The following is an 11,972-nucleotide window of genomic DNA, read 5'->3' on the forward strand; positions in this document are numbered from 1 at the left end:
GTGTGTGTGTGTGTGTGTGTGTGTGCGTGCATGCGTCTGTGTGTGCGTGTAACAAGGAGCATGCGGACCGAAGGACTCGTGACACCTGAAGGAGTGACAGGACTGAAAGGTTGCGTGTGTGAACGTCACGCATGTTCATCATGAGTAAAACAAGTCACACCTACGCACACACACACACACACACACCTGTTTGGTAGGGTAAACACAATGCCCTTCAGTAGAGCCAGGACTGTGAACAGCGAGCCTAAGACCGTCCAGCCGTCCAGCCCCAGAGCAGAGAGGTGAGCTGCCTCAGCGTCTGTTCTCACTCCCAACGCCTATAGACTCTATCCAAGCATAGCTTTGAGTATAGACATTCATTATTGAGAATTATACTATTTTAGTAGATATTTGGCTGTTAAGCCCTTTGAGACTGTAATAGTGATCAAGGGCTATACAAATAAAATTGAATTGAATTGAAGAGTAGTTAGTTTATTGTTGGGTTGTGGTTTGGGTGAAGCGTGATGGAGGAATATGAGCAGCGTCGTACAGCCAAAGAGGAGGACCGCCAGACGGGACATAAAGACAGTGAGGTAGGTGCTTCCTAAAGCCTCCTATTGGTGACGAGTTATTGGCAATCAAGTGATTCGATCTTTCTAAAATCAAAAAATAATGACCTTTTTGTTGGTTGCAGATATTGGTGGTGAAAATGCGTGCTCTGTTGGCTGTTATTAATTAATGTCTGTATTGATTGTGTTTATATCAATATGGTATTGACACCTTAAATGGTATTTGGAAGAGATTATGGTTTTTCCAATTTCTATTAAAAAATAAATGCTTTAGAACGGATTCAGATTCATTCATTCATTATGACAGAAGTCACACCAGGAAGCATTTACTGGATGTATTCTGTCATTTCCCTTAATATACTAGATTCATGCATTCCCATTGTCCATCTTCTCCTGTTCAGGGGAAAGAGGGAGGGAAGGTCAATGCAGAATCAGTCTACAGAACATCAATACTACATTTTAACAATGTTTAACCAACTTGCATCAATCTGTGAGTTACGGAGAATGCACAGTATTAATATGTAGCCCGTGGGATGATGGGAGGGGTTCTGATGAGCTCCCGGGGGACCCCCTGCATGGCTGGTCATACGTCACGTCACGCCCTCAGCAGGTCTCTGATGGAGGCGTCATTTGTACTTTTCACCCAGGCCGAGGCGAGGAGGATCCCCGCCGACCTTCTCCAGGAGATGATGAACCTGGGCTCAGAGACCCCAGCGGGACGTTCCAGAAGGAGGTGGTCCGTGAAGAGGACCTCCCCATGGGCGTCCATGCCGATGCCTGTGGTAAAAATAATATTTTTTCGTACCAGAAGAAGCGGTAATCAGGATCCCCTTTCAATTTCCTGTTCCTGAATACTCCTGTGGGGTGTGTGTGTGTGTGTGTGTGTGTGTGTGTGTGTGTGTGTGTGTGTGTGTGTGTGTGTGTGTGTGTGTGTGTGTGTGTGTGTGTGTGTGTGTGTGTGTGTGTGTACCAGTTTGGACCAGTGGACACGGAGGACTTCCTGAGTGCAGCCATTCAGGGCAGACAGCCGGTGGTGGAGAAGTACCTGAGCGACGACGGGAACCCCAACGCATGCGACAGGGTACCAGAACCAGAACCAGCATCACTAACCCTAACCCACACCAGAGATCCACTCTAAACCATCAATATCAACCAGAACCAGAACCAGCATCACTAACCCTAACCCACACCAGAGATCCACTCTAAACCATCAATATCAACCAGAACCAGAACCAGCATCACTAACCCTAACCCACACCAGAGATCCACTCTAAACCATCAATATCAACCAGAACCAGAACCAGCATCACTAACCCTAACCCACACCAGAGATCCACTCTAAACCATCAATATCAACCAGAACCAGAACCAGCATCACTAACCCTAACCCACACCAGAGATCCACTCTAAACCATCAATATCAACCAGAACCAGAACCAGCATCACTAACCCTAACCCACACCAGAGATCCACTCTAAACCATCAATATCAACCAGAACAGAACCAGCATCCCACACCACACGGCCTCTCAAAGAGTCTCAGATCAAACCCCATTCTACCCCTCTCTCCCGCTGCCCCCCCTCTCCCCCTGCCCCCCCTCTCCCCCTCCTGCCCCCCCTCTCTCCCCCTGCCCCCCCCCTCTCCCCCTGCCCCCCTCTCTCCCCCTGCCCCCCCTCTCTCCCCCTGCCCCCCCTCTCCCCCTGCCCCCCCTCTCCGCTTGCCCCCCCCCTCTCCCCCTCCTGCCCCCCTCTCTCCCCCTGCCCCCCCTCTCTCCCCCTGCCCCCCCCTCTCCCCCTGCCCCCCCTCTCTCCCCCTGCTCCCCCTGCCCCCTCTCTCCCCCTCCTGCCCCCCTCTCTCCCCCTGCCCCCCTCTCTCCCCCTCCCCCCCCCTCTCCCCCTGCCTCCCCCTCTCTCCCCCTCCTGCCCCCCTCTCTCCCCCTGCCCCCCTCTCTCCCCCTCCCCCCTCTCTCCCCCTGCCTCCCCCTCTCTCCCCCTCCTGCCCCCCTCTCTCTCCCCCTGCCCCCCTCTCTCCCCCTCCCCCCCTCTCTCCCCCTGCCCCCCCTCTCTCCCCCTCCCCCCCTCTCTCCCTCCTGCCCCCCCCTCTCTCCAGCTGGGGAGGACCGCCCTGCATCGAGCCTCCATGGGGGGGCACCTCGCGGTGGTCTGCAGTCTCCTGGACCGAGGGGCGGACGTCCAGAGCACGGACCGGGTGAGGCCGGGGGGCGGGGGTCAGGGTCCAGAGTAGGACCGGGTGAGGCCGGGGGGGGGCGGGGGTCAGGGTCCAGAGTAGGACCGGGTGAGGCCGCGGGGGGGCGGGGGTCAGGGTCCAGAGTAGGACCAGGTGAGGCCGCGGGGGGGGGGTCAGGGTCCAGAGTAGGACCGGGTGAGGCCGCGGGGGGGGGGGGTCAGGGTCCAGAGTAGGGCCGGGGGGGGGGGGGGGGGGTCAGGGTCCAGAGTAGGACCGGGTGAGGCTGCGGGGGGGGGGTCAGGGTCCAGAGTAGGACCGGGTGAGGCCGCGGGGGGGGGTCAGGGTCCAGGTTACGGACCAGGTGAGGCTGCGGGGGTGGGGGTCAGGGTTGGTGTTTGTCAGCAGTGGGGTCTCCTGTCGAGGGCTAAACGCTTTGCTCCGGCCGCTCCGGCCACGTTGCAGCTGGGTTCGCGGCCCGTCCACTGGGCCTGCCGCGGGGGCCGGGTGGAGGTCATCAGGGCTCTGACGGAGCGCGGGGGAGACCTGGACGCCCGGGACAAGGTGACAGTGTGGGCTCCATGCCTTTGGTGTGTGCAAGAAGCTTTGCTTGTTTATCTGCTGCTTGACGAGTGTGTGTGTGTGTGTGTCTGTGTGTGTGTCTGTGTGTGTGTGTGTGTGTGTGTGTGTGTGTGTGTCTGTGTGTGTGTGTGTGTGCGTACATGAATGTTCCAGTACAGATAACACAGATCTATAAACCTGAATGCGTGTGATGAAGTACACTCACGCTATGTGTGTGTGTGTGTGTGCGTGCGTGTGTGTGTGTGTGCGTGCGTGCGTGGGTGCGTGCGTGCGTGTGTGCGTGTGTGTGTGTGTGCGTGTGATCCACAGTTGCACAGCACTCCTCTGCACGTGGCCACCAGGACGGGCCATGGCGACATCGTGGAGTACCTGCTCTCCTGCGGTGTCAGAGTCAACTGCAGGGACCGGGTAGGACACAACCTGTAGGACACAACCTGTAGGACACACCTGTAGGACACACCTGTAGGACACACCTGTAGGACACAACCTGTGGGACACAACCTGTAGTACACAACCCAACAAGGGCAGCCCTCCTCTCTGCGTCGGCCCCCTCCTCCTCCCTCAGTACATCAGTGGGATGAAAGCATTTCCTCTATTACCTCCAGGAGGGGGACACTGCCCTGCATGACGCAGTGCGTCTTCATAGAGGCGCCATCGTGAAGCTGCTCATCGCTGCTGGGGCTGACACCCAGATCAGGAACCATGTAAGAGAGCCAAATAGTTACGTCGCCGGAGAACAGATTATTTCTGCATATGGACTGAATATGCAGTATTTACTAAAGGCAAGGCAATAGAAGCACGTTGTGTGTGGCGTTGCTTAGAGACAGCTGGTGCTCACTGTGCTGCAGGAGGGCCTGACAGCGTTGGAGCAGGTGAAGCAGTGGCACTCGGACACCATGGAGATCCGGCAGAGAGTGGAGCAGCTGAGAGAGGCGGGCCAACAGGCTTCTGACGGCAGGGAGGCAGGAGAGCACTGAGCAGCGCTGTGTGGACGTACTCCCTGGAGGAGCTCCATGCTACAGATCAGCCCCCTACAACGTCAAACACCAGGGAGACCTTTTGCAACGCTTTTTCAGGGTGTGGGTGGTCCTTTAGGTGGGAGGGTGGTCCTTTAGGTGGGAGGGTGGTCCTTTAGGTGGGAGGGTGGTCCTTTAGGTGGGAGGGGGGTCCTTTAGGTGGGAGGGTGGTCCTTTAGGTGGGTGGGTGGTCCTTTAGGTGGGAGGGGGGTCCTTTAGGTGGGAGGGTGGTCCTTTAGGTGGGAGGGGGGTCCTTTAGGTGGGAGGGTGGTCCTTTAGGTGGGAGGGTGGTCCTTTAGGTGGGAGGGTGGTCCTTTAGGTGGGAGGGGGGTCCTTTAGGTGGGAGGGTGGTCCTTTAGGTGGGTGGGTGGTCCTTTAGGTGGGAGGGGGGTCCTTTAGTTGGGAGGGTGGTCCTTTAGGTGGGGGGTCCTTTAGGTGGGAGGGTGGTCCTTTAGGTGGGAGGGTGGTCCTTTAGGTGGGTGGGTGGTCCTTTAGGTGGGAGGGTGGTCCTTTAGGTGGGAGAGTGGTCCTTTAGTTGGGAGGGTGGTCCTTTAGGTAGGAGGGTGGTCCTTTAGGTGGGAGGGTGGTCCTTTAGGTGGGAGGGTGGTCCTTTAGGTAGGTGGTCCTTTAGGTGGGAGGTCCTTTAGGTGGGAGGGTGGTCCTTTAGGAGGGAGGGTGGTCCTTTAGGTGGGTGGTCCTTTAGGTGGGAGGGTGGTCCTTTAGGTGGGTGGGTGGTCCTTTAGGTGGGTGGGTGGTCCTTTAGGAGGGAGGGTGGTCCTTTAGGGGGGAGGGTGGTCCTTTAGGTGGGAGGGTGGTCCTTTAGGTGGGTGGGTGGTCCTTTAGGGGGGAGGGTGGTCCTTTAGGTGGGAGGGTGGTCCTTTAGGTGGGAGGGTGGTCCTTTAGGTGGGGGGTCCTTTAGGTGGGAGGGTGGTCCTTTAGGAGGGAGGGTGGTCCTCTAGGTGGGAGGGTGGTCCTCTAGGTGGGAGGGTGGTCCTTTAGGTGGGAGGGTGGTCCTTTAGGGGGGAGGGTGGTCCTTTAGGGGGGAGGGTGGGCCTTTAGGTGGGAGGGTGGTCCTTTTGGGGGGAGGGTGGTCCTTTAGGTGGGTGGTCCTTTAGGTGGGAGGGTTGTCCTTTAGGTGTGTGTGTGTGTGTGTGTGTGTGTGTGTGTGTGTGTGTGTGTGTGTGTGTGTGTGTGGTGTGTGTGTGTGTGTGTATGGTTCTACCCTGGCTCATTATCAAGGGTAAACAGTTTTGGATTATATCAGGTATGAATTCACAATTGAGTTATAGTTTAGCATCTTGCTCAAGGATTAGGTTTAGTCATTGGGGATCGAACCCGGTCCCCTTTGGTCATTGGGGATCGAACCCGGTCCCCTTTAGCTGGGAGCTCATCACCCTAGCCACTTCACTATAGAGGTCATGAGTCGTCATTGCTCTGTTTTATGCAGGTCTGTTCTGAATGCATCTGTATGTGCACACATGAGCATTATGGGTTGCATGTCTTGCCACCAGATCCATCTTTCTGGGACAGTGCAGAGGAAAATGCCGGATTAGTCCAAATACATTTGGGAGATTGCAGAAAAACTGTCTAAAATATTCTTCTTGAATATCTCAATCTAGTTTTCCTCTGGCTTGGCTTCAGTAAATTAATTCTAGGGAGCTTAACAAGCTTAACAGCAACCTCTGAAAGCCAGCCGATATTTATCTTATTTAATGTTGGCGCTCATGAGGGAGAGCCATATTGATCGTGGTGCGTACCATTTGCATGTTAGGGGCTGAGGTTCCACCAGATTTCACAGAGGCTAAAAGCCTGACTACGGCATCCAGTGGCGTTGAGATTGAGCTATGTTCTAATACTCATCATGAGAGTGTTCTCAGAGAGCTCAGTGAACATATGCTCCTCTTTTAAGTCATCAGATGATCAGAGAGTGTAGTGGTCTGTCAGGCTGTTCATCCACTGTCAGGCAACCAGCAGCACATTTTTATCTTGCGGTTCATACAAACTTATGTGCTTTTGATCCTATTAAAAATACAATATCCCCAATTTGTTTTGAGGGTTTCAATCATTTGAATCATCTGGTGAATAATGATCAGATATCAGGCACACACCAGGAAACTATACCAGGCGGATAATCTGAAGCGTGATACAAGGTTTGTTCTATTTCATTTCAATATAGTACATTTCAATGACATTTCGTTTTCAGTCATCGTGACAATAGACAAGACATCACGGCTAGCAATGATAAACAGTTCATGGATCAGAAGCTAAACACTGTTCACTCAATTTTTACTCCTTTTCACTAAATTGTGTCAATTTGGCACATTGCTAACATCCAGGCAACTAGGGAGAATCATATTGCGAGGCGCTTGGATGTTTATCTTCTAAGACATTAAACAGGACATTATATAGAGGGTGGACCCGAATGGGGGACTGAATTTGAATTATTCCAATTCAATAATTTGAATAATTCGTCAAGCAACCAACACAGCATGAATTAAATATTTTAACACACACAATATTTTATTAAACACATGAACGATATATATCTGGTATAGCAGGCATATTGCAGCTGATATTCTGCACTTTTTTTCTAGGTACATTCAAAGCAACACTGATGTTACAGGAGAAAAAATGTAACCATGGCAATGCTATTTCAAGGCAGGTCAAAGTCTGGACAGGCACGCGTCTAAAGCACCAAGTGTAATTTTTCAGAAGACAGTGTGTGAGTGTGTATGTCGCACCCTGTTAGAATAGAGGTTCAATAGATGTTTGTTTTTTTTGCTCAAACAGGGATGCAAAGGCAAAGAAAAAGAGATGGTTATCCTTGATAAAAACAATCCAATACACTTCTAGAAAAACACATACGCATCTATTGTACATTCTTTACAGCAAATTTCAAGTATTAACGTAGAATTGAGTAGTGTTGTTGCATTCAGGGTTTTTCCCTTCTGTGAGTGTTTTGAGTGTAGTTTACATTGCAGCGGAGTGCAGCATCCAGGGGGCAAAGCAAGCAAATGAGCCCTACTGAGTATTGATATTGATCGGTTCATTATTTATTTAAGGCTGTTTAACTATTCAAGTACACTGAATTAATTTGGTATCACAGAATATTTGTGATGATAAACGACTCAATACAATTCTACAATACTCAAATCCACTCTTGTACACTTTTGATCATAACAGAGCACTGCGATCGATTTAAAACAACAGTTATCAAGTCGGTAAAAATAAGCCACCAGACGAATTTGATATAAATAAGCACTACACGGAATACTAAATACTTTGGGATTAAATGTGCCGACACATATATTATACTTTTAACTGCCTTAACTCAGGTCCATGCCACTAACAGACATTTTTTCTTTCAATTATGTAAACATATATAACCCTTTCAATCCATTAGCTTGAAATGTAATTTTTTTTGCAATAACTGCTTTATGAACAGCATAGTTGGATGGACTTGGGTTGCCGGAGCTGCGATCTTATCGGTAGCTCGTAAGCCCTCTTTCAGAGATTGCTCGAATGTCGGTTGATCTCCAACACATGGAAACCAACACATGAGCTGGGCTGCCATTAGTATGACAGTCCTGGCCTGTGCTTCCTTCCTCCAGCCTCCAGGGAGGAGCTGTGACGGTGATGAGCGTCTATTGATTTTCAGACATTCTTTCCTATTCCTATCCACGCCACAAATAACAGCACCCTAACCCCTCAACCGCTCTCCCTCCTGACCCAATCAAGTACATTGGTTGGAGGGTGACGTCTTCAGCGATAAACACTGTCTGATGAGACATTAAGAAGCAGTAACTGTTGATAATGCTGACCGTTATTTGCGTTTTCTGTTTTGCTTTTGGTCAAGGTTTGGTTGTTCTTCGATTCAGTGACTCAATATCTGTAACATCAGACACATAACACAATCTCGTATCTGTAACATCAGACACATAACACGATCTCGTATCTGTAACATCAGACACATAACACGATCTCGTATCTGTAACATCAGACACATAACACGATCTCGTATCTGTAACATCATACACATAACACGATCTCGTATCTGTAACATCAGACACATAACACGATCTCGTATCTGTAACATCAGACACATAGCACGATCTCGTCGTCTGCTACGAATGCAAACTATCAGATATGGTAGAGGCTAAAGACGGTTCTGAGATACATTAAACATCCTGTTTGAGAAGCGGCACAACAGCTTCTAGTGCGTACATGCTTCTTCCAGCAGCACAATGAACAAGATGAAGGAAATCAATATGAAATTGTGCATTTAGAACCAATCATACTGTCGTCGGTTATGTGTTCACAAGGCGCGTGAGATGCATTCAAAGCCATCGTGAAGGCAGAGCTAAAGCAAGGAGCAGAGGCAGATTAAAAAAAAAGAGAGAGCGACAGAGAGAGAGATAAAAAGAGAGAAAGTGTGAGAAAGATAGAGGGAGCAGTAGAAAAGCTCAAGTTAAGGTGTTCATCCCTGAGGCCCTGCTGAAAGGTGCTGTAACGCCCCTGGCTCCTAGTGCCAGGCTGGTGGAGCCGGTGGGGGTGGAGCTCAGGGTCATAGTGCCAGGCTGGTGGAGCCGGTGGGGGTGGAGCTCAGGGTCATAGTGCCAGGCTGCGGGCAGTGCCGGCTGAGGCCTTGGCTCTCTGAACCACCCCGGGACACTTCTCCCTCTTTTGGAGCTTGTGGTTCTTGAACAGACCCTCGTTCCGCGGTACACCGTGAGCCCCGTCTGGGAAGGTCAGCAGCCCTGGATGAGCATGAGGCCAGAGGGAGGATGACAGGAGGTGACGTGCACACACATGGACCCACATCGTCATTTAAATCCTTTGGAGGATTGGAGGAACCGTGACAAAGGTACCAGACATGACAGGATTCTGAACTGCAAATATTTTCAATCCATTCATTAGTGGACCAATGCTAGGGCTAAGGGAACAGAAACACTGCGGAACTTAGATGACTTACCGTATCCTTCAACACGTCCGCTTTTGAATTCCCCCTCAAACATCATGCCATCATAGCGACCGAAGACTCCTGTGCCTTGGAACTTTCCCTGGGCAAATTCTCCTTCATATCTGAGATTGCGTGTAAAAACAAAAACCTTTGACAAAGAGTTGACGAAATAAACATGGACATTTTGTAACCTGTAAACCCATGAAACACCTTGATCCGTCTGTAAACAGCAGAACGCCAGAACCGTGAAAGAGTCCATTCTGGAACTGGCCCGTGAAGCAGCTCCCATCCTGGAACTTGAGCTGGCCAATGCCGTGCCTCCGACCTGGGAACACATCGGCTGTTAGGGCGAAGACCTCCCAAAAACCTTACAGGAAATGTAAAGATATTGAGTTTTTGTTCAAACCTCAATATCTTCTAATATGAACCCCCTTAAATGCTGTTATCAACTATCATTCAAAAGCAAATAATGTGTACAAATTGGAATGGATATGATGCCCTTTGCTACAGTGGGTTCCGCGTTACGTCTGTGCCGTGAAGCCCTTGGATACGTCCTGTCTAAGGGCGGGCTGTCTGAATGGGAGTCTCCCAGTGTCAGCTTAGGGTTTACTGCTGAGTTAGGAGACCCGTCTGCCTGCTTTCAGAGATTAAATGCTACTGCCTACAGTAGCATTTAAAGCCACCTAATCCTACAGATTCTTTTAGCAAGGATTTTTACTTTAGGGTCTGGATGGTAAAATTTCATAATACATAATTCAATCAGGAATGCAGTTTAAAAAGTTAATTAATCAAATATGCATAACATCCACAGCTGTAAGGATTCAACCATACTTAAATGCTGGCTGGCTAAACATATTAAAAGGTTTCTCAAAGAGTCCAAAGTCTAATCCTAAAGATCTGACACTCAGACACAGGTCCTCTTTGGTTACCAGGACTAGCAGATAGGGATTTGCCTAAATAGCCTGAGCTGGTCAGCCAATGGCATGACTGAATGTGTGAGTGTTTGCGTGAATGAAAGTATAAGAAAAGTAGGTAAATCCCATTCAACTTGAATTGTGCAGTTCCCCTTTTAAGCACCCATTATTCTATAGACAATGTACCGTTAGCATTTGGTGTACAGGAACTTATTTTGTTAAGTGACGCCCCAAAACTGTTTTACCAACTACTATTTTACATACATTTTTTAAAGATAAGGTCTTTGCTAACTTGGGCCAATCAGATAGTTCCTACATTGAAGGAGGTCAATACTAAATTCAAGCAGACACACATTTTGTCAACCTTTGACAATGTCCTAGAGCTATATAATCCCAAACTTGATAATGCAGTGAAAGGGGCGTCCATCTTGCCTTCCTTCCACTCTCCATGATACTCTTCCCCACTGGCGTAGGTGAAGGGTCCCCTGGTCAGAGTCATGCTACCCTGCTGGACACACACACGCGCACACACACACACACACACACACACACACACACACACACACACACACACACACACACACACACACACACACACACACACACACACACACACACACACACACACACACACACACACACACCTGTTATTTGAGGCAAGTTATTTTGCATTTGTAACAAATTTATAAGATCAGATCAGAATCTCAGGTAAGGTCATCATTATCATTATCACTGTTAATGGGGATTCAGCATCTAATAAGATCCGAGGGGAATATTCCGTTATATTATTGTCATTTAAATTAAATGACAATAAAATGGGCTCATTGATTGTTGATGCCCCATCAAAACGTATACTGTGCTGGAATGGAGCAATACTAAAACAAAGACATACTGTAATACCAGAACTACTACAATTTCCATAGGTTTTGTGGTGGACATTTATAGCAATGAGAATTGGGATGAGAGTGAATTATGATCATACCACCGTCTGTAAATGGTGTATAAATACTTAAAGCAAAATATCTATACGGTGACAACGTTAATATAGGCAACAACTTGTGCATCGCCCGAGCTGTCTATTAGTCATCAGTTTAATGCCTTTGCTTGTTGCCAATACCGCGTATGTCGTGTTCTTATCATAGGCAGTAAACAGTGCTCCGATTAGAATGATGTATGACACACAGTGAAAAGCATCAGTTAGGCTAGTTACCTGTGCGCTACGTTTGCCTCCCGTAGACCATGGAATCTACCTTAAATTAGCAAATAGCGTAGAATTACCGGGTACGATGCATCCCATTTCTCCATACCTTCTCACATTTCAGGCTTGCAATAGCATCACAGCGCCCTAACTGCCGCGCCGTTTCATTGCTTGACTGTTGCTGCCTCGCATTTAACACCCGTTCTGATTGGCCTAGAGCACTAACATAGCAACATTTACCAAAATGCAATTTTTCTTCAGATATTGAATGTATTTTATGTGTCGTCTGTGCAATGACCAGGCCTTAAGCCTATGCACATTTTCTATTAGATTTATTTAATCGTAGGCCTATATCCGTTTTTTTTTATTGCTATCTATAATTGGCCATGGCAATAAAGAGTATAGATCTTTTTTTTTTTCAATTGTATAATTTATATAGGTGTGCATTATGTAGCTCAGAATACTATTCTACTGTGTTCCTCTTGACTGTTGTGTAGCACTGAGCTAATATAATGTGCAAAGTCCTATGCTGCTATTTTCTGTTATAAATCCAATAGGTTTGTGAGACAG

The 11,972-nt window shown here is 48.9% G+C and overlaps 2 protein-coding genes across 3 annotated transcripts; one reads left to right on the forward strand and one right to left on the reverse strand.

The window, feature by feature from the left end:
• Window positions 1-958: 958 nt before the first annotated feature.
• ankrd2 (ankyrin repeat domain 2 (stretch responsive muscle)) lies at window positions 959-4,410 on the forward strand. Its single transcript, XM_030378462.1, has 7 exons — window positions 959-1,330; window positions 1,522-1,629; window positions 2,658-2,756; window positions 3,198-3,296; window positions 3,624-3,722; window positions 3,920-4,018; window positions 4,163-4,410. Exons 1-7 carry the CDS (start codon window positions 1,082-1,084, stop codon window positions 4,289-4,291), a joined length of 882 nt encoding a protein of 293 aa, XP_030234322.1. The 5' UTR covers window positions 959-1,081; the 3' UTR covers window positions 4,292-4,410.
• A 2,419-nt stretch (window positions 4,411-6,829) lies between these two features.
• Window positions 6,830-11,570, reverse strand: morn4 (MORN repeat containing 4). 2 transcript variants are annotated; one of them, XM_030378473.1, is made up of 5 exons: window positions 11,415-11,570; window positions 10,637-10,709; window positions 9,501-9,615; window positions 9,303-9,412; window positions 6,830-9,087 (listed from the first exon to the last, which is right to left on the reverse strand). In XM_030378473.1, exons 2-5 carry the CDS (start codon window positions 10,701-10,703, stop codon window positions 8,939-8,941), a joined length of 441 nt encoding a protein of 146 aa, XP_030234333.1. In that variant the 5' UTR covers window positions 10,704-10,709; window positions 11,415-11,570; the 3' UTR covers window positions 6,830-8,938. The 2 variants fall into 2 exon arrangements, with proteins under 2 accessions (XP_030234333.1, XP_030234332.1); XM_030378472.1 differs by having other exon boundaries at window positions 10,637-10,712; window positions 11,415-11,569.
• Window positions 11,571-11,972: the final 402 nt, after the last annotated feature.

Source organism: Gadus morhua, chromosome 15, assembly GCF_902167405.1.
Source record: "Gadus morhua chromosome 15, gadMor3.0, whole genome shotgun sequence".
NCBI classification, from domain to species: Eukaryota; Metazoa; Chordata; class Actinopteri; order Gadiformes; family Gadidae; genus Gadus; species Gadus morhua.

Coding starts and splice junctions, on each gene's coding strand:
- ankrd2 (XM_030378462.1), top strand. CDS start 1,082: ATGATGGGAGGGGTTCTGATGAGCTCCCGGGGGACCCCCTGCATGGCT. Junction 1,331..1,521: donor CGTCCATGCCGATGCCTGTG/GTAAAAATAATA, acceptor TGTGTGTACCAG/TTTGGACCAGTGGACACGGA. Junction 3,723..3,919: donor GAGTCAACTGCAGGGACCGG/GTAGGACACAAC, acceptor TATTACCTCCAG/GAGGGGGACACTGCCCTGCA.
- morn4 (XM_030378473.1), bottom strand. CDS start 10,703: ATGACTCTGACCAGGGGACCCTTCACCTACGCCAGTGGGGAAGAGTAT. Junction 9,616..10,636: donor TCATGGAGAGTGGAAGGAAG/GCAAGATGGACG, acceptor ATGTGTTCCCAG/GTCGGAGGCACGGCATTGGC. Junction 9,088..9,302: donor CGGACGTGTTGAAGGATACG/GTAAGTCATCTA, acceptor ATGCTCATCCAG/GGCTGCTGACCTTCCCAGAC.